The sequence below is a fragment of the Oncorhynchus keta genome, chromosome 31, assembly GCF_023373465.1.
Source record: "Oncorhynchus keta strain PuntledgeMale-10-30-2019 chromosome 31, Oket_V2, whole genome shotgun sequence".
In the NCBI taxonomy this organism is placed as follows: Eukaryota; Metazoa; Chordata; class Actinopteri; order Salmoniformes; family Salmonidae; genus Oncorhynchus; species Oncorhynchus keta.
In genome coordinates this window covers 9,858,889-9,879,087 of record NC_068451.1, presented here as the reverse complement: position 1 = coordinate 9,879,087, position 20,199 = coordinate 9,858,889, and the positions used below count along the sequence as shown (strand labels likewise).

Genomic DNA, 20,199 nt, shown 5'->3' with positions numbered 1-20,199 from the left:
CCCAGCAGCAGAGAGAAAGGGTGTCCCGGATCACCAAACAAGGCTGGGACCACAACGTGTTCATCAACAGGGAACAGTACACTCTGGAGAAATACCTGAGTAGTCCCACAGTACCCATGCTGAAGGGAACCATGAGCGCCTGGAAAAAGCTAATGGAGATCTGGAATAAATGAATGGCATTTTTTTTTTGGTTTGCATGTGTTTAGTGTATCTTTTAGGAAACTATAGTGATGCACAGGGTATACTACAAAAGGTGGTAAAACGGTTCGCTTCTATGTTTTCTACATTGACTGTCACTTGACTGTCGTGTTTCACTAATTGAATGTGATTTACAGGGAAGGGTGATTGTCACAGTGAGGAGATCCACTTTGTATGTGATTGTCTTCAACTTCCCCTACATCTATGTTGTAATTTAATGTAGCCAATGACAGTCCCAGCTGGGATCAGTTAGAGTGGAAGTGTTTAGTATGAAAGGATCTGTTACCAAACATGGCATCTCTTTGGCTACGGAACGAAGACGTAGCCAAAGCTAACAGCCTTGTTATTTATAGGCTTCCAAGTCAAGTAGAGACATTTCAGCTTTGGCAGGATGTGACTGCTAATGTCCATATGGTCCATTTTAATACATGCCTTCACATGAGAGTTATCATAAAAGGGGGAAGCAATATAAGGTACATGCTATTCAAAGGTATGTGGTAAAAAACTGATGTGGTGATCAGAATGTTGCTTACGATAAGCATGCTTAAAGTAGCTTCAAAGACAGTCCGACTTCTCAGTTTAGGGAAAAATGTGAAATTGAAACAGGAGGGAAAGTATTTTATTTTATTTTAATTTGACCTTTATTTAACCAGGCAAGTCAGTTAAGAACACATTCTTATTTTCAATGACAGCCTGGGAACAGTGGGTTTAATTGCCTGTTCAGGGGCAGAACGACAGATTTGTACCTTGTCAGCTCAGGGGTTTGAACTCCGGTTACTAGTTCAACACTCTAACCACTCTAACCACTAGGCTACCCTGCCGCCCCGGGAGCATACCGAAGCAAGACCCTCGGGTGTTGGACAGAATCTAAAAGAAAGACATCCTCTTGAAACTTTGCTGAGAGGGAAAGTAGGGCCTACTGCAAGCAAATACAGCTGTTCTGAAGCAGGAATGTTTGGTTGTTGCCACAGTAACACCAGCTGTGTTCACCTGAGTAACAATTCTGACATCACAGTCAGGTAACATTCTAAAAACATTCTAAAATGTGCTACTGATGCTCTTGATTTTATGTAGGTGTGTCCTTTATAATGTATCTGGCATAAGAGCAGAGGATAAAAATGAACTTTCAGTACAATTACCAACAACACTTATTACAACAAGATCATGGTAAGTGTGTTGTTTGGACATCTTTTAATAGCATAACCACACAACCAAAAATGTTGAAACAATCAGAAATTGCTTCACAAAGAAAAAGTGTACTGAGGGTGTACTAGCATCAAATATGATTACTATTAAATTGCAAGCCTAACAAAAATAGATGGTCATGATTGATCAAATATTTAATATAAAACTCATTTGATTGTCTTCAATATACAGGACACCGTTCAAAAATGGGCCTAGATTCTGCTGTTCTTGCAAACATTTCCACAGAGGCCTACACCTCTGGAGGTATCATCCAGCCATCTACTCCATTGATTGATTATGTCTACACACCACACCCTCAGCACCTTCCGGTGATGCCTATTGGACCAGCCTGGCCCTCACAGCCATACCACTGTGTTCCAAACATGGTGGGTGCTGCTATTCCTCCTGTGTCTGTGGTTGATCCCAGCATCCCCTCTACGGTGATGAAAAGAGAGAAGGATAAAAGGCAACGAGCTGTTAGGTCGAGGGCAAAAAGAGACCCTAACAGTTTCACTCAGAAATACAGGAGACTGATGACGGTGATGGGCAAGACTGGAACCAAAATTGACGACACCTCTTATACAAACTATCAGAGATGGGACGCTACTGATATGGTGAATCTTCCAAGTCAGGCAACTGAGGCCAAAACAGAAGTGGTGGGTACCCCTGACAGAGACTTATATATGCTAATGGTTAATGAAGAGCAGAACAGCATGAGGGAACATAAAGACGAAGACAAGATGAATAGAGATAAAGATGGAGAGAAAACTCCAAAAGTGAGAGCTGTGAGACTTAAAGGCCAACATGAGATGAGCATGAGGCAGAGATTTCACAGCCAAGTGAAAAGTCATAGCCCAAATAACTATGACACAGTGACGCCAGTCGGACAAGTTGTTGCAGGTGACGACAGGATCTTTCAGAGCTACCCTATCATCGTTCACTCTCAGCAGCACCTGGTCAGTCCATCTCTCTTCCGCCAAGACGGGAACTCTCATAGTAAATGTCCTGAGATACCCTTCAGCACCATATCTCTGTCCGAGTGGGCGGCCCTCATGGACACGTGTCTCTTTCCACCTTGGCCGCAGGGGTCAAAGGCTTGTGTGGTTGGAGAAGACACAGAGACAGGCTTGGCCCTTGCTGCCTCCAAGGACAGGTCAATAGACTGCCATAGCAATGAGAGTCGTAGGTATGTGCCCTTGGATGACAGCACCTTGATTGATGAACTTTACTATCAGTATACACACCACAGATTTACACCATTCTTACCAGATGGACAGGACTAATGGAGAGAGCATATACAAAATGTTTATCTGGCTCTTAATAAATTATATATTTTCAGCATTAAAAACGGTATTGTCACCTTTTCTTCCATATCTATGCTACATTTATCCCCCAGTTCATAATAGTAGGCTTACTGTGTTCATAATATTCATCGTAAACCATGTCCGTTGAAAAAAGAAGCTTGAAACCCATTGGTAGGTTACAGGTAATTTACGCACATCATTTTTCGGTCTACATCCAATGTAGTCCCAATTTGGCATTATCAATTAATAATATTGGCATACCACTTACCTGTTTGACAAAACATTGCATTAGGGAGTAAAATTAGTAAATACAAATGTTCCAAAACTATGTTAAATTTCATCGTTCACGAGCCAATGTGAAGCCTTCCAAAATGACCACTGACAGACCACGGTTTTACAACGGTCCTTGGCTCCTCAAAAGGTATGCTCAGTTCAGCTGCCTTCGATTTTCCAGTAGCCTTAAAAAAAAGAGTAGGGATAGGCAGAAATAAACGACAATCAAAGACACAGCCGAGAGTCAAAGAAAGTCCGTTTCTAAGAGGTTCACAAGAGCTGATAAAAGCACTTCCCCCGCACACCGGACTGCGGCGCGTGACCACAAACTACCAAGAGCAAAAGCAGCAACATATTAGGAGGAGCGTCCACGAACCTTATCTCGACCGAATCAACAGCAATGACTGTTTAGACAAGGACAAGTGATAAAAGGATTAAAGTCGGGGACTATCCAGTTGCATCAACAGGAAAATGGTCGAGTCGTCATCATGATTGTGGTCATTCATTCGCTGAGAACTGATGCAGCTTTCAATTTTGAGCAAATGTAAAAATGGTAGGCCTAAATAAATTATGAAATAAATGTAGAATTTATGTTTTTTTGTTGTTGAAAATAATGGACTGTTATTACAATGTTTGTTCTTGGTACAATGTTATTAGTCATGATTGATTTTTCCTCTGGACTATAATTACCACTCAGCAAACTGAATTCTACCCAAAACACATCATAATTTTGTCACCGTTGCTGCTGCTGAGTGAATGACGTTGAATACCATCATAATTACAAATGCATAATAAACAAAAACTATGGAAATTAATATTAGCACTAAAATGTATGACATTACCATTGGGTGATTGAACCTGACCAACTTGACCGAGCTTGGCTGGTTATTTGCCTTATAATTATTCTGCAGTATACAATAATTATACATTCCATACGCCCATGTAGGACCAGAACAGTAAGGTTAAACTGAATTTACCACAGGCAAAGATGTGTACAGTCTATGATTTTTCTCTCTCTCCCTAGATTTCTCTCTAATTATCTAGCGACAATCTAGGTGATAATGATTTCCATTCACTATGCAGTCATGGGATGTTTAGTCAATACTCCAATCCACTAAACCAGATGGTCATACTGTATCTTTCAGGAAAATGACTCGGCCAAAGAGTGAGATTTTGGATAGGCCAGATATCACGTAGGCCAATATAGCTCACTCTAAACGGTATATTTCCATTCTCATTTAATTTGAAAGTGTATTGTGCAACCGTATAACTTGCTTACGGCATTCCAAGCTCTCTTTCAGTGTTTGGATTTGAACCGACAATGATCGCTCAGTTCGAATCGTTTATACACAGATGTAGGATCTTAATTTGAGCTAGTTTGCTACAGCAGGAAAATAATCCTGTAGCAACATGTTGATTGTAATATGGAAATGTTTTGTAGGGGCTGATACATTTGTTATGGCACATTTGTTATTTTAAAGTGGAAATTACTATGTGTATTATGATGTTAGACATTTTTTTTTAAACCTTCGAATACACTACGTTTGCTTTTCCTGATGTATGGGGAAATTCTCATCAACAATAGTGATCAAATTAAGATCCTACATAGGGAAAATGTGAAATGCTATTCATTGCTGAGCCGAAAGTTAACCTATGATATAAAGGCAAATATGTTCAGTGAAGTGTGTGGGACATAAAAAGCTGTTGAATTGTGTTTATAAAGATTGAAATGTTACTATAGCTGTGGACATCATTCAATAACACATTGACATCCCACACTAACATTTGTTTGAGAACTGATAGAATTACATAACACAGAATTACACTATAAAGACAGGACTGATATCTTAATGGGGAGGATTTTCAGTGGGCTCAAAGAGCTCTTGAAAAACTAACAAACCAATCAGATGGGTGATAACTTTTTCTGAAAGTCATAGAATGGGTTTCACATGATGACCTTTATATACTGCTGGATAAAGGTTCCCTAACCATCTTGTCCAAGGCTTTCTCCTTTTGACTCTCAGGCAGAGGGAGGCACAACCTCTCACTCGTAAATCTCCTGGACCATCAACCTGTTAGTGTCTGGAAAATCTATCAGGGAAAACACAGATATTCCCCTCATGCAGTTTCTTTCCCATAACAAGTAATTTGGTCAAATCTCGATCGTACATTCCTAATCACTTAGTTTTTCAACCATGTAAACACTATATACAATCATGTATAAATCTAATCTCGGGAAAGAATAAGTGATCTGACCCATTAACAAATACAGGTAATTGACAATTTGATATTTGAATCTGAACACTTGACCTCATTTTGTGCAATTTTCCCTATTTCAATTAGTTATGCATGGATGGAGTGAGGAGAAAATGCTACTTCCTATACCTCCTGTGGGAAATCTAATATCAGCAAATGGAATACTGCTGTGTAATTACTTTGACCTCCACTTACAAACCCTGAATGTACAACTTCATGTACACACAACATGGTTTTTGTATTTATACTTTTAGCCCCTAATTTGTGCAACACAAAACGCGGCCCTCTCACAAAAAATATTTACAAAACAGTGTAAAACCTACCACTAAAGCACACACAGTTTTAACTATAATCACCAACAGAACAAAACAATGGAAGCAAAATAGAAAAGATAAAGACAGAACAAGCTCCATGATTTATGTCAGTAGGAAAAGTAACGGATAGATCTAGTGACAGGCCTTATAGGACCATTACCGGACTGACCTTGTCCATGTAGCCCAGTGGCGCTGCAACAGGGAACCACTCCAGAGGCCAAAGCCACACACGCATCCAGACATGTGCTCACATTGCCCAGCCCACTTCTGCTTATTGATAGAAAGATGGCACTATGGAGAAAGTGATGTTCATTATAATCAGTTGCCAAGGAAGAGGTACTGCTGAGCAGATTGGCATATTGACATGGTCAATTGTTATACAGACAAAAGGATGGGAGGCTATTAGATAACATGGTAACATGCCGTATTAAAGCTGTCGATATACATGACCGTGCTTCTGGTGCCCTAGATGTACAGGAAATAAAGAATAACCCACACACTGCTTGTTGTGCTCCAGAAACAACCTAAAATATGAGGTCTTCATCAAGTCTCAAGTCAGTTGCTGACCTCTGACCTTTTTAGATATGCATTCAGTGATCCACCCTTTCTGACATGACATCTAAATATGACATTGACCCAGTACCCTGATTTACACTGCAATCTGTTCACTCCTTTTTTCCTAAGACCAAACATCCTGTTTCCAGACAAAGATAAAAGTAGGCCTACCTAAGGGAGGAGGGGTGAGAGGGTAGACAGTTGAAAGGATGGGGGGAATGGCTGGATCTAGGACCCACAGTCGCTTTTGTGACCGAGCTTAAACAACGGTAAAAACAGACGTTGGGTCCTGGAACGTGGTCAGAGACGGGCTGTGGCCCAGGCAGACGGGGGCGTTGAGCTGAAGGAGAATGGCTGGGGAGGAAATAGGAGACATGCAGCTTAGTAATGAACCCAAGCGGTTAATGGAAGAACCATTTCCACAGCCCACACATATACTATCGGCTGCCATTTGTTGTTTGTGTTCTACATCTGTATTTAGCTTTGTGTGTTTCTTTCTTTCAGTACACCTACAGCTACCAGAGATATCTCTCCGTTTCACAGCGTGATTTGTCTGGGCTATTCACTTGTTTGTGTTCAGACAATATAGCAATTAGCTCCGCTGACAGTTCTCTGCTTTGGCACTCTCCACTACACTTACTGTGGGGTTAAGTGGGATGTGTTTAAGTGCACTTAAACAGAGGGTCATCAGTGGCCTCTCAGGTTGACAGCTTTGACAAAACCCCACAATAATTGGTACAACTGAACCTTGAGGGCTTGGTAGCTGTAAATGATACTGGATACAATGGCAAGAACTATTCTAAGACACAGCTGAAAAGGCAAAGGTTAAACCCAGCTTTATAGGGGCATTAGGGTCAACTCCTTTACAGGGGTTGTATGGCCTGTATCAGGTTTCCTGTTGCCTTTGGCCTCTCTGTTCAGCTGCCATGATCGGCCCAAATAAAAAGGCCACCACACCGACTGCGTGGGTAAACTCTCCCACATGCAGATATGAATTTGTGTAAGGGGATACCCTCCGCTTTACGTCTGACCCCAATATATTGCAGCTGTGACCTCTGACCTCCTCTGTCTGTGTCTAGACCTGAGGTTCCATCCTCATTCGACCACAGGATATTGGGAATCTATCAGGAGAAAAATAGACAAAGGTTTCTTTCAGCATGTCCAAAAATGTTTTACTCATAGCACAATTGACCATTATAGATGGCTGACTTAGCATAGCATACAATGAATGCAGTTATGGTTTGTGCATGTTTCTCTTTGTTGCCTTGAGAACGCTGACCTGAAAGGAGGAAACAGTCTTGAGGATAACTCATCATACTATTCTATACAACGTAATGTCCAACAACTTCATTGTTGCTTGGGGATAAAGATGACATAAAACACTGAGATTTGACTAGATCCATTTCACAATGATCACAAAATATTGATGAGGGGGCTACTCATTTGACTATTGGGACAGTTGTTACAAAGACATAATTAAAGGTGGAAATGTATTGTGCAGGACAGAACTTGCTGCTGACAGTCTGATTTGTCTGGGAGGTTTAGTCTGTAAAAGTATCTCCATGTAGCTACCTGTATAGTAGACATAAAACAGCGGTCTGATTCAGAGAATGATAGCAAGTCAAGGTCTGGAAGAGGCATAATCTCTGCATGCCCTGGCCTGCCCTAGAGGGTTTCTGATGAAGTATTCATTATAAACTGTTTGCTTACCAGGTAGGCTACACTGTGTCTTACTGATGGAAATATGCCTCAGAATTGAACTGAAATGCTGAGAGAACTGCTGAAATAAACCCATCAAAAAAAGAAACATCCTCTCACTGTCAACTGTTTATTTTCAGCAAACTTAAATATTTGTAAATATTTGTATGAACATAACAAAATTCAACAACTGAGACATAAACATAAACTGAACAAGTTCCACAGACATTTGACTAACAAAAATAGAACAATGTGTCCCTGAACAAAGGGGGGGTAAAATTCAAAAGTAACAGTCAGTATCTGGTGTGGCCACCAGCTGCATTAAGTACTGCAGTGCATCTCCTCCTCATGGACTGCACCAGATTTGCCAGTTCTTGCTGTGAGATGTTACCCCTCTTCCACCAAGGCACCTGCAAATTCACAAATATTTCTGGGAGTAATGGCCCTAGCCCTCACCCTCTGATCCAATAGGTTCCAGACGTGCTCAATGGGATTGAGATCCGAGTTCTTCGCTGGCCATGGCAGAACACGGACATACATGTCTTGCAGGGAATCACGCACAGAACGAGCAGTATGGCTGGTGGCATTGTCATGCTGGAGGGTCATGTCAGGATGAGCCTGCAGGAAGGGTACCACATGAGGGAGGAGGATGTCTTTCCTGTAACGCATAGCGTTGAGATTGCCTGCAATGACAACAAGCTCAGTCCGATGGTGCTGTGACACACCGCCCCAGACCATGACGGACCCTTCACCTCCAAATCGAGTACAGGCCTCGCTTGGTGTAACGATCATTCCTTCGACGATAAACATGAATCTGACCATCACCCCTGGTGAGACAAAAACGTGACTCTTCAGAGAAGAGCACTTTTTGCCAGTCCTGTCTGGTCCAGCGACGGTGGGTTTGTGCCCATAGGCAACGTTGTTGCTGGGGATGTCTGGTGAGGACCTGCCTTACAACATGCCTACAAGCCTTCAGTCCAGCCTTTCTCAGCCTATTGCGGACAGTCTGAGCACTGAGGGATTGTTCATTCCTGGTGTAACTCGGGGAGTTGTTGTTGCCATCCTGTACCTGTCCCGCAGTACAGGATGGCAACAACAACTCCCCGAGTTACACCAGGAATGCACAATCCTCCATCAGTGTTCACAATCTACCACTGCGAGGATGATCAGCTGTCTGTCCTTTCTCCCTGTAGCGCTGTCTTAGGTGTCTCACAGTACGGACATTGTCATTTTTTGCCCTGGACTCATCTGCAGTCCTCATGCCTCCTTGCAGCATGCCTAAGGGATGTTCACGCAGATGAGCAGGGACCCTGGGCATCTTTCTTTTGGTGTTTTTCAGAGTCAGTAGAAAAGCCTCTTTAGTGTCCTAAGTTTTCATAACTGTGACCTTAATTGCCAGGCTGTAAGCTGTGTGTTGTTGTTTTTTTAACCCCCTTTCGTGGTTTCCAATTGTTAGTAATTACTATCTTATCTCATCACTACAACTCCCGTACAGACTCCAATACAGGCAACTCCCATGCGTCCTCCTAAACACAACCCAACCCAACCAAGCCGCACTGCTTCTTAACACAGCGCACATCCAACCCGGAAGCCAGCCGCACCAATGTGTCAGAGGAAACACCGTGCACCTGGCGACCTTGTTTAGCGTGCACTGCGCCCGGCCCGCCACAGGAGTCACTGGTGCGCGATTACCAAACCCTCCCTAACCCGGACGACACTAGGCCAATTGTGTGTCGCCCCACGGACCTCCCGGTCCAGAGCCTGGGCGCGAACCCAGAGTCTCTGGTGGCACAGCTAGCGCTGTGATGCAGTGCCCTAGACCACTACGCCACCCAAGAGGCCAGCTGTTAGTTTCTTAACGACCGTTCCACAGGTTCATGTTCATTAATTGTTTATGGTTCATTGAACAAGCATAGGAAACAGGGTTTAAACCCTTTACAATGAAGATCTGTTAAGTTATTTGGATTTTTACAAATTATCTTTGAAAGACTGGGTCCTGAAAAAGGGACTTTTGTTTTTGCTGAGTTTACATACATTACATATAACAAGAGACATTCCCTCTCTACACCTATGTAGACTCCTCTTTCTCTCTCACACACACATACACTGTAGAGCCTCCTCAACTGATGTTATAACACATACAACATACTTTTCACTTGGAGTATGTAGTGCCATCTAGTGGTTTCTTATTTTCCTCACCCCACCTGACAAGAGGTAAACTATTGGAGACCAAATTAATAATTAGAAATTCCCTGTCAACCTGGACTCAAGGGTAGACGTAACATAGTAAAGGTAAATCAAGGGACACTCCAATTAGTATGATATGTTAGGTTTCGTATTGGTATGTATTCATTTGTGGATGTCCATCATTAATTTTGTAAGATATGTTATGAATTCCAATTCGTGCAATATGTTACGAATTTTAAAATCGTATGATACACTATGTGGACACCCCTTCAAACTAGTGAATTAGACTATTTTAGCCACACCCGTTGCTGACAGGTGTATACAATTGAGCACACACCCATGCAATCTCCAAAGACAAACATTGGCAGTATAAACGCCTTACAGAAGAGCTCAGCGACTTTCAATGTGGCACCGTCATAGGATGCCACCTTTCCAACAAGTCAGTTCGTCAAATTTCTGCCCTGCTAGAGTTGCCCCGGTCAACTGTAGGTGCTGTTATTGTGAAGTGGAAACGTCTCGGAGCAACAACGGCTCAGCCGTGAAGTGGTAGGCCACACAAGCTCACAGAACGGGACTGCTGAGTGCTGAAGCGAGTAGCTAAAAATCGTCTGTCCTCGGTTGCAACACTCACTATCGAGGTCCAAACTTCCCCCGAAAGCAATGTCAGCACAATAACTGTTCATCGGGAGCTTCATGAAATGGGTTTCCATGGCCAAGCAGCCACACACAAGCCTAAGATCACCATGCGCAATGCCACGCATCGGCTGGAGTGGTGTAAAGCTCGCCACATCGGACTCTGGAGTAGTGGAAACGCGTTCTCTGGAGTAATGAATCATGCTTCATCATCTTGGATTCCGACGGACGAATCTGGGTTTCGCGGATGCCAGGAGAACTCTACCTGCCCGAATGCATAGTGCCAACTGTAAAGTTTGGTGGAGGAGGAATAACGGTCTGGAGCTGTTTTTCATTGTTTCGCACATGATTTGAGTACACGTCCTGGTAATCCATCTGGCCCCATGGCTTTGTGAATGTTATCCTGTATAAAGGTCTTGCTCACATCGGCAACCGGGAGCGTTATCACATAGTCGTCTGGAACAGCTGGTGCTCTCATGCATGCTTCAGTGTTGCTTGCCTCGATCGAGCATAAAAGGCATTAAGCTCATCTGGTAGACTTGCATCAATGGGCAGATCGCAGCTGGGTTTCCCTTTGTAGTCCGTACTAGTTTTCAAGCCCTGACACATCCAACGAGAGTTAGAGCCGGTGTAGTAGGATTCAATCTTAATCCTGTAAGTAATTAGCTAAAAATCAAAAGTTGTCCATGATGAGATTCAAATATGCAACCTCAGGTTTGCTAGATGTTCGTGTTATATGCCCACCCATCCACCCCAACTGAGTAGCCTTCTATGTTCTGTAACCATACCAAACATAACATATCATACTAATTTGAGTGTCCCGGATTTACATGTACTATTTTATGTCTAGTATGAGATTAGACTGCCTCTGTCTTCACATCCTGACTGTGTAAATTACCATATCATTTTCTACTCTATTACGCATAACAATTCAGTGATCAAACACATTTGTGAACAGACAAACACTGTAGATTTAATCAAATATTCTAAGCTACACTAAAGTTTACACATTCGAAAACTACCCTTCAGGATAGAAAGTCTAACAAGCAGACCGCGTAATTTCATATGCCTCCAAATTACTTAGTCAGTCTTTACTAATCTGACAGGTCCTTAAGTTTGAGGGTTGATATTGGCATTCAGAGGGCACATTGTTCCTCGGTTGCTAGGACGTTTCTCTTTTTTCTTTTAGCGGAGTCTCCTGCTGTTCTCAGACCTTTTGCATATTCTTTATGTAAAGTCTCCAGACCCTGGTCACTTAGCAACCACTTTTATTGTATTAACACTTTCTTCCTGTGTTGTCCCTTACTTCACATCAAACAGTGCAAGCTGAACTTGAAACTTGGTCATTTCTGAACATGTGTCTTCTGTAACAGATTGTGTCTTTGAAATTCAAGGTAAGAGTAAAATCTTTTATCCCTGGTCAAAGCCGTTTGATGTATTTAAAAGAGGTAGAAGCAAAGTGTGTAATGTTAGACACTTTAGAGTTTTCTACTGCTGTATGGTTGTGAAGTTCAATAGCCCTTAATTATTTTCTTTGCATCTGAACAGGTTACCTACCGTTCATACAATTTCAGGACTGTGATATCACAATGACCTCTAACAGTTATTTGGATCCTTCGACATCAGTTTATTTGAATAAAAAGACAGTCTTTTCTGCTAGCCTGAACTTAGCCACCATAAGAAGCGAAGGTTTTATCCGTCCTCATTATTCACATCAGGTTGACCCATGGAACTTGAAGCCGCCTGATTTCTCTCCTAAACTCTACACATCTCTGAGTGTCCCTCGAAGGAAGAAGACAAAAAATACACATCAACCTTTACTGACACTTGCCTCCAGTGAGACAGTCTTAAGTGTGGACACATTTACCCCAAACATTCTATTTCCTGAGATTGACCAGAATAGAAAAGCACTGCCTAAGTTCAGCACATCATACAGACCTCCTGGCTCTTTAGAATCCAAGCTGATGTTCGTTAAAACAGGGAAATATCCTCCTGTGGCCTACAAGAACCCTAAACCACATAACTTTAGACAGGTATGTTGCTGGCATATAACGTAACACCTTCCTTACATGTTGTTTGTGATTTCCATGATCTGTACAAAATACTGGTACTAAATTCTTGCCACGTATGATTCTAACACAAGATGGCGACAAATATATTGAAAAACATTTTGCTCTGAAACATTTATTTCAGCTTGCTGATGACATGCCAAATATGGTTACTGCAGCTGAAAGGGATCCTGGTCAGTTGAACTTCAAATCTCAGCACCTGAGTATAAGTAAGTCAGCTTTCCTGAATATTGGCGTGGAGACACTGCTCTATTACTGTAATTCGACAATTTCCTAAGCATCATCCATTTTGTGCTTACTCATGACATAAGCACAAAATAATTTCTCATTTGAAGGCTAAATCCATGGCCTTTTATGAAAACTATGCCTACATTACACAGCAAACTCAGCAATATCCTGCCGACTGTGACACTGGTTTCCATTCTACTCCAGTTAGGGGGACCAGATCGGAAACAGACATTTATTCAAGGGAACCTTTTGGGAAGATGGACACCTATAAGCCAACAGAGCCTAGATGGGAGGCCAGGCTCACACTCCCTAAATTGCCTTGGCCCCCAAAATCTGCCTCCTACACTGTGAGTGGGCTGGTTTATGCCCAGCCTGGCTATAGGCCCCACACCATTTTAATTCAATGCTTTTATGATACTTTAGGCCACTTCCGAAACGTGACTTAGTCAGTTACCAAGTTATTATGCTGTTTAACACAAAAGTGCTCAAACAAAACCATTTCCCCGCCCACCACTGTTTTGGTAAAAAGCTTAGGGCTGGAGAAATGTAACCACTCAAATTCATAGGGAGAGATATTGATGCAACGATTGACACTCCATGATATCAAGATTATTGTTTTAACTACATTTTTTAAGGCTATACAGTGTAGGATCATCTTTCCTCCATTAAAAAGCCTAGAGCATAAGGCAAACCCATAATAAATATAGTATATTCTGCTTCAAGTGTCTACTGATATACATTTTCTAAAACATTTTCTTCTTCTCAGAGACACAGGCACAGACGCAGAGTGTACAGTGCTTTCATGGACAGAGTAGAGGAGAAGATCTCCAGCTCTTGGAAAACTGGCTGACACTTTGACCTCTAAAGTCTTCTATGGAGTCCACAGCTGTGCAGTGATCTGTGCATCGGCTCCACTAAAATGTCCAGTGTGACAATATGTTCTAATCTGGGTGTGCATTCACAGAAAGGAGTCTTGCAGGCTGTAGCCTAATAAAAATACTTTGAGGTATCATGAAAATACAATAATTGTAGGCTAGACTAGAGAGTTCATTGCAAAACAATTGCCCATGCCATGACACTTTTTGAAAGATGTCCTTTTTTTCAATTGATCTAGGCCTAATAGGCTATTGTGTGTGTAGAAATCTATTCTCTCAAGACAATAGGCAACAAAGATAATCCCAGTAACTGGAAAATGTAAACAAAGTGTGTCATTACAATGACATTGAAACTCATTTCTAAAATTTAGACCGAAATGCAATTAAAGTTCACAATTGAAGAGCAGCTAAACCTCGCTTAATCCAGAACAAAAATATTGAGTAATTAGTCAGATGCTCGATTAAATTCTGGGTCCATACATGAGGGAGGGAGAAGGGAACAAACAGCTCCACCCGTTCTCTTCGCAAGTTAGGGGCAAATCTATGGGCCAAATGTTCCCTCCCCTTTCCGAAATTCTAAAGCACCGGAACTAATGCTGCTCATTATCTCACACTTCCCGTTGTATCGTGACAAATTAATGTACCATTTATGTTAAAGTCGTCTGTCCACAAGAGATTAGAGAGCAGCCAAACTAATTTCGTAACCCGGAACCAAATTATTGCAAATGTTTGTTCATGTAGCAATTACAAGCACATTCCTATTGCTAAACACGCCCTACATTTGTAGGCTATATAAAAGTTTGCATTCGAGAAAAAAAGTTAGGTATATTTAGAAGTTGTAGCCTACACATTGTATTCCTGACCTGGGGGGTATACTACAAAGCAGCATCAATGATTTAGCCAGCTAACTTTTATAAGCAACCAGAAATAACTTGGTTTTATGGTTAATAAAATAAAATTGTTGTTAAACCAATTAGACCATGTCCATGTCAAGCTTATCTTTCTACAAAATAAAACATTATCAGAATATTGTTATAATCCTGTTTTGTAGTATGCCCACAGAGTTTCTAAACCTTGTTATAAACTGAGTGGTTCGAAAACTGAATGCCGATTGGCTGAAAGCCATGGTATATCAGACCGCATACCATGGGTATGACAAAAACATTTTTTTACTGTTGTAATTACATTGGTAACCAGTTTGTAAAAGCATTAAGGCACCTTGTGGTATATGGCCAACATACCACAGCTAATGTCTGACTCCAGGCACTCTGCAGGTAGCCTAGCGGTCCCGCCAGTAAACGAAAGGTCGCTGGTTTGAATCCCCAAACTGACTGGGCAAAAACAAAAATCTATGTGCCCTTGGGCTAGGCACTAAACCCTAATTGCTCCTGTAGGTCACTCTGGATAAGAGTGTCTCCTAAAATTAAAAATGTAAGACGTTGTGCTTAAGAATAGCCCTTAGCTGTGGTATATTGGCCATATACCCCTCTGCAGTAGACCATGGATATACTGACAAGATACATGTCTCTCTGCCCTAACGAAACCTTTATCCACAAAGCGGCATGGAGGGCTGTCTCGCTCCCACCTATCCTTTCTTTGAATTGGTTGCTACATCACATTATTGTAATCCTTTTTTAAATATTTGATTAGTCGTTGACGTCAACCGCCTGTATTCAATCTCGAGACAACTCCAATATGAAGTGTTTTTTTTCTCCAAAGTTGCCGGGATGTCACGTACCATATTTATAACAGTACAATCGTAACAACTTCAACATTACAAAACGTATATTCGATCAAATAAACCTCGTGTTGCAAATAAGCCATTAAACGCCACCTGCTGTAGGGAGGCAGATTTTCCGCCGAATTGGACCCCTCTCTCTGTCTGTACTCGCCAATTTCGATTGTTTGTAAACTGGTTCGACTTAGATGGCGCGTTTTGGTCACGTCCACATTTTATCCAACAGGTGCTTGCGCTTAGTAATTACAATGTTCTTTGTTGATGGGTGTTTGGCTAATATCTTTCTTCGTTGAATATTTATGTGACATTATGTCCAGATGTGTTAATGTATTATGTATTTGCTAGTGATATTGAAACGAGTGAAGTATTGAGTGAGATCTTTATTTAAACTGAGGAAATACCTGTTTATGTTAATTTTGTATTATCCCAGTTTTAAGGGTTGGGTTATTATTATTACAATTTATATTACTAGCCTCAGATGGCTCATTTTCGGGTCAATTTAAACGGGAGTGGCATGTTGTCCCAGCTGGGGCTCTGCTAAACTCAACTGTGTGAGGAATTGTCGGCACTCTGCCTAAAAGGAAGCTAACCTTCTGAACCTGTAAATAAATTCCACCATTTTGTTAATTTTGCACCTGATTCCGTCTGACTCCTTCTTCGCAACCCCTGACAATACGGATAGTGCTATCCAGAATCCCTGGGACTTCCCTAAACTAAATCACACCTTCATTATTTTAAATGTAAACTTCAATGGGGCGCTATTTATAAAAACAGAGGCTAACGTATTTATTTTTAATTATATATAATTAACATGATTTAAATAGATACCGCAGGATTATAATTTCTACAATTAATCCTGTGATTATTCTCACTATAAATTCAGTATGCGTGGGATACAATTTGTACTATTGACCAATCAGTTTGAAAGTAAATAGATAAGGACGCATCATGGGGCGGCGCTGTTTAGCGTATATCAAAACCCAAGCCAAGGCACATGCGACACACGAACACAGCAACAACAACAAAAACGGTAAATTAGGCATTTTTTATAGTTCAATAAATTGTTCATTTTAATTCATTCATATCACAAACTATTTAGTGATTTTTCTTTTACTTTTTGTTTCTTTTACTTTTACGAATATAGCCTACAGAATGCTTGGCTTGCTATGTTATGTTAATAACCATTCGTAAATATTATGTTTAGACTTTGACCTAGCATACTATCAGATACATTTTTATTTTAGGCATTGTTGATGTTGCATAGTATTGCGTAATGATAGCATAATAAATCTATTGGCTTGAATAATGACGTTACAGCAACAGGTGATGGGCGTGGTCTGAATGGATACATTATTGATGGACTACCCCTTGAACCAATCGTTTGCTGGAACATGAGCAGGGTTTTCCACAAATTGCACTGCAGTATTATTCTATGGGAATGAAACCGTCTAGTAACAATAATAGGACGCTGCTGACCGCGCGACAGTCATCAGAAGCTCTGTATTGTGAACATTGGATAACATGTTACTGGACCTCGTGAACATAGTTCCGCGTATTCAGAGTGGATAGATGTAAGTGATGCCCTGCACGAAAATGTCTGGCTGGACGGAACGGTTGTAGGCTATTATAAAGAATTATGCCGCAATTTGAGAGCCTGGTATCAGGTCAAGTGGCGTTACTGGCTGTCAGCATCTGTATGCCTATCGACTTTATATTCATTTACGCGCCTATCCTTGGCAATAGGATTGTGCATTGCTGCCGCCTAAAATTCAAGTGTTTAGCATGACAAAGTCCGGTATTTCTGCATTGTATTTTCATTTGAGCCTTTATAATTGAGGGTGTCTAATGAATGTCATATGCATTTGGCAGTACTCAGGTCAAATGCTGCCTTCAATAAGTGAATAACACATGGATAACTGATTTGATCACCTTCATATAGTCTATAGGTATTCTGTGTCGACTTAAGTTTGCGGTACACTTATATTTGTGTCCTATTTTTGCTTGGCTGAAGTAAAATTTGTTTTGTTTTTAGGTCACTGTTGTCTTCTAATTGGAATATAATCAGTGCCAATCATCGTTGGAAAAGTAGACCAACCCTTTTATTCCACCTGTTGTTCCCCACATGAGAAAAGATGGGGAATAGATTATCAGAACCACAGACCTTCCTCTCAAGAATCCCCTTCTTTCAGTCATTCCATATCGCCATTTTGGGACTGGACTCTGCAGGTAAAACAACTGTTCTGTACAGGTTGCAGTTCAATGAGTTTGTCAACACAGTGCCTACCAAAGGCTTCAATGCAGAAAAGGTCAATGTGTCTTTGGGCGGCCACAGGACGGTGACCTTCCATTTCTGGGACGTGGGTGGTCAAGAGAAGTTGCGTCCATTGTGGAAGTCATACACACGCTGTACCGATGGAATTGTATTCGTGGTGGACTCTGTAGATGCCGAACGCATGGAGGAGGCTAAAACGGAGCTCCATAAGATCGCCAAGACCGGAGACAACCAGGGAGTGCCACTGCTGGTGGTGGCTAACAAGCAAGACCTGAGGCACTCTCTGAGCCTGGCGGAGATTGAAAAGGCACTAGCGTTGAAGGAACTGGGCCCTGGCACGCCTTGGCACCTGCAGCCCACCTGTGCCATCATAGGAGACGGACTGAAAGACGGCATGGAGAGACTCCATGACATGATCCTTAAACGGAGGAAGATGCTCCGCCAACAGAAGAAAAAGAGATGATCAAGGAGGGAACTGAATCTCTTGTTTTAAATGAAGGACAAAAAGGAGATGTTCTCGCACCTGGGTGGATATAGGAATTCTCCCATAGGCTCAGCACACTGAGTTTTATCAGTCAATGTTAAACTAGGTTCTCGTGTCTCAGACAGCAAAGTCTCTTTGCTTCGTCTTCGGTATTTGTTGTTTTTTAGTGGTTGAGAAAGCACTATGAAGGTAAAGGATTTGGTGTTTATGGATTTTTATAGGAATTTGTAAGTTGTCGTTACAAAGAATGGTTTTGATCCTTGATATTAGACCATTAGTAATGGCTACTTCAAAATTGAACACCAAAAATGACATGTTTGACGAAGGACAGAAAATAATTAACTTCTCTACAAAGGTTAGTGGGAGGACAACAAACGTGGTCTTCCTCAAAGGGAACTTTTGAACCTTGTAAAGAGTGCCTAAGCTACTTTTAAATGTTGTACCTTTTTTGTAAACATTTTTTGACATGTTTCTTTCCTTCTCAAAAGGAAGGTACAGTCTTGCGCTTTTTGTCTGTCTAGTGTACCTCTACTGTCTGTTTGTTAATGCACTTTAGATGACCTTTTTTGATGGAGTTTACAGCCTTGAGGTTTCCCAATATAGCTTATTACACAAAGAGTTTAGTTGCTTCAGAAGAAGCCAACTACTGGGTCCCTATTGGCCACATGGACAATAGATGGGATATGTGTTTCATGTTTTCATCTTTAATAAAAACCTCTTTGCAGCACTGCTTTTGTTTTTTATGAAGGATATTTCTATTTTGATTATTTGTCGTCATAATATTTTCAGAGAAGTTCTGCAGATCTGATAAACCTGATGAGATGTGTACAATGTATGTCCTCTGATTCTCATATTTGAAAGAAACTGAAGTAAATCAAAAATGAATCTTGGTTGCTCCTGCTCACACTTTGTACTGATGGATAATGCATCTCCTCCCTTTTTTCTCTTTCTGAAAGTAAACCAGACGGATATGATTGAGGTGATGGTGGTTGAGTGTTTACTTGCAGTGTGATTATAGGGCCTGGAGTCCTTTTTCTGTTTTCCAGAGCCGAGAGGCTCAGCAATGCAGTCAGGGCAGTCTACTCTGCATGCCAAGCCAGATGCCATACCCTCTACAACAGGCTGGGGCAGGAGGAGACTGGAGGCTTGGGAGCATTTTTGTGATTGGGAGAGGCTGTTGTCACATAGCTCAGTGAAGTGATGCCTGTTGCTCACCCATCCCTTTAGAACAATTATAACCTTGTACTGGAGAGCAACAGGGGGAGCAGCAGTTGACCTACTAAATATAGTACTATATTTGCATATGTTATTCTGTTCCTTACAATGCTCCACTTCAAGTGCAGAATTTGCTCTATGTTCTCATGATGTATTTGACAAAATTATTTGACCTGTTTGTAATGGTCCTGTGTGTTATAGATGCCATTTCACTGTCCTTTCTTTCCTGGTTCAAATGATATTAGTAATGTTAAACCTACATCACATTTTACAATGTCTGTCATTTTGATTGATATGCATCAGGTTTTAAAGACAGACAGTACAGTCTCAGGTCCAAGATTAATCTTGAGGGTGTCACTCCTTATCTGTGTTGCGCAACTCTTCCCAGCTTGTTTTCCAAGGAAGGAAACCCTATTGGATGGCAGCAACACATATTCCTGTTATTCCCATGTCCTGCTCTCCATTCTAGGAAATGGAGGTAATGGGAGTGAGTGTGAGTCTGATCATGGGACTAGTTTTGGGGTCAGATCCTGATACAGGCCTGGTGGCAGGGTCTCTTCCGTTGATCTGCTGATGTAATTAACTAGGGATTATGTTTGAACATAGCTTTGGAAATCCTGAAGCTGGTTTCCTTTCTCACACTTTGCTTTTGCTAACTCAATTATACACTAACACGGGAAAGTACATGCCCTGTAATGGCCCGTCGTCACATGAT

At 41.4% G+C, this 20,199-nt stretch overlaps 3 protein-coding genes across 4 annotated transcripts in view; 2 read left to right on the top strand and 1 right to left on the bottom strand.

Moving 5' to 3' along the window:
* LOC118364370 (von Willebrand factor D and EGF domain-containing protein-like) overlaps nt 1-3,727 on the bottom strand; it is a 32,144-nt gene extending 28,417 nt beyond the window's left edge. The window contains exon 1 of the mRNA XM_035745859.2: nt 2,956-3,727. Within this exon, the coding sequence (XP_035601752.1) occupies nt 2,956-3,028 (73 nt within the window). The 5' untranslated portion in view covers nt 3,029-3,727. The remainder of the gene's footprint in view (nt 1-2,955) is intronic.
* Nucleotides 3,728-11,865: 8,138 nt separating this feature from the next.
* si:dkey-30e9.6 (uncharacterized protein LOC564083 homolog) lies at nt 11,866-16,145 on the top strand. The gene is made up of 5 exons (XM_035745856.2): nt 11,866-11,997; nt 12,152-12,636; nt 12,797-12,881; nt 13,105-13,247; nt 13,667-16,145. The coding sequence occupies exons 2-5, from the start codon at nt 12,193-12,195 to the stop codon at nt 13,748-13,750; spliced, it is 756 nt and encodes a 251-aa protein (XP_035601749.1). The 5' UTR covers nt 11,866-11,997; nt 12,152-12,192; the 3' UTR covers nt 13,751-16,145.
* A 270-nt stretch (nt 16,146-16,415) lies between these two features.
* On the top strand, nt 16,416-18,996 carry LOC118364369 (ADP-ribosylation factor-like protein 4A). 2 transcript variants are annotated; one of them, XM_035745858.1, is made up of 2 exons: nt 16,416-16,543; nt 17,546-18,996. In XM_035745858.1, exon 2 carries the CDS (start codon nt 17,646-17,648, stop codon nt 18,246-18,248), a length of 603 nt encoding a protein of 200 aa, XP_035601751.1. In that variant the 5' UTR covers nt 16,416-16,543; nt 17,546-17,645; the 3' UTR covers nt 18,249-18,996. The 2 variants fall into 2 exon arrangements, with proteins under 2 accessions (XP_035601751.1, XP_035601750.1); XM_035745857.2 differs by lacking the exon at nt 16,416-16,543 and adding an exon at nt 16,771-17,084.
* The last annotated feature ends 1,203 nt before the right edge of the window (nt 18,997-20,199 follow it).

Bases quoted from the DNA above. Each gene is read 5' to 3' on its own strand.
- si:dkey-30e9.6 (XM_035745856.2), top strand. From the start codon at position 12,193: ATGACCTCTAACAGTTATTTGGATCCTTCGACATCAGTTTATTTGAAT. The intron at 12,637-12,796 runs GTATGTTGCTGG...CATTTATTTCAG, and splicing joins AACCACATAACTTTAGACAG to CTTGCTGATGACATGCCAAA. The intron at 12,882-13,104 runs GTAAGTCAGCTT...ATTCTACTCCAG, and splicing joins ATCTCAGCACCTGAGTATAA to TTAGGGGGACCAGATCGGAA.
- LOC118364369 (XM_035745858.1), top strand. From the start codon at position 17,646: ATGGGGAATAGATTATCAGAACCACAGACCTTCCTCTCAAGAATCCCC.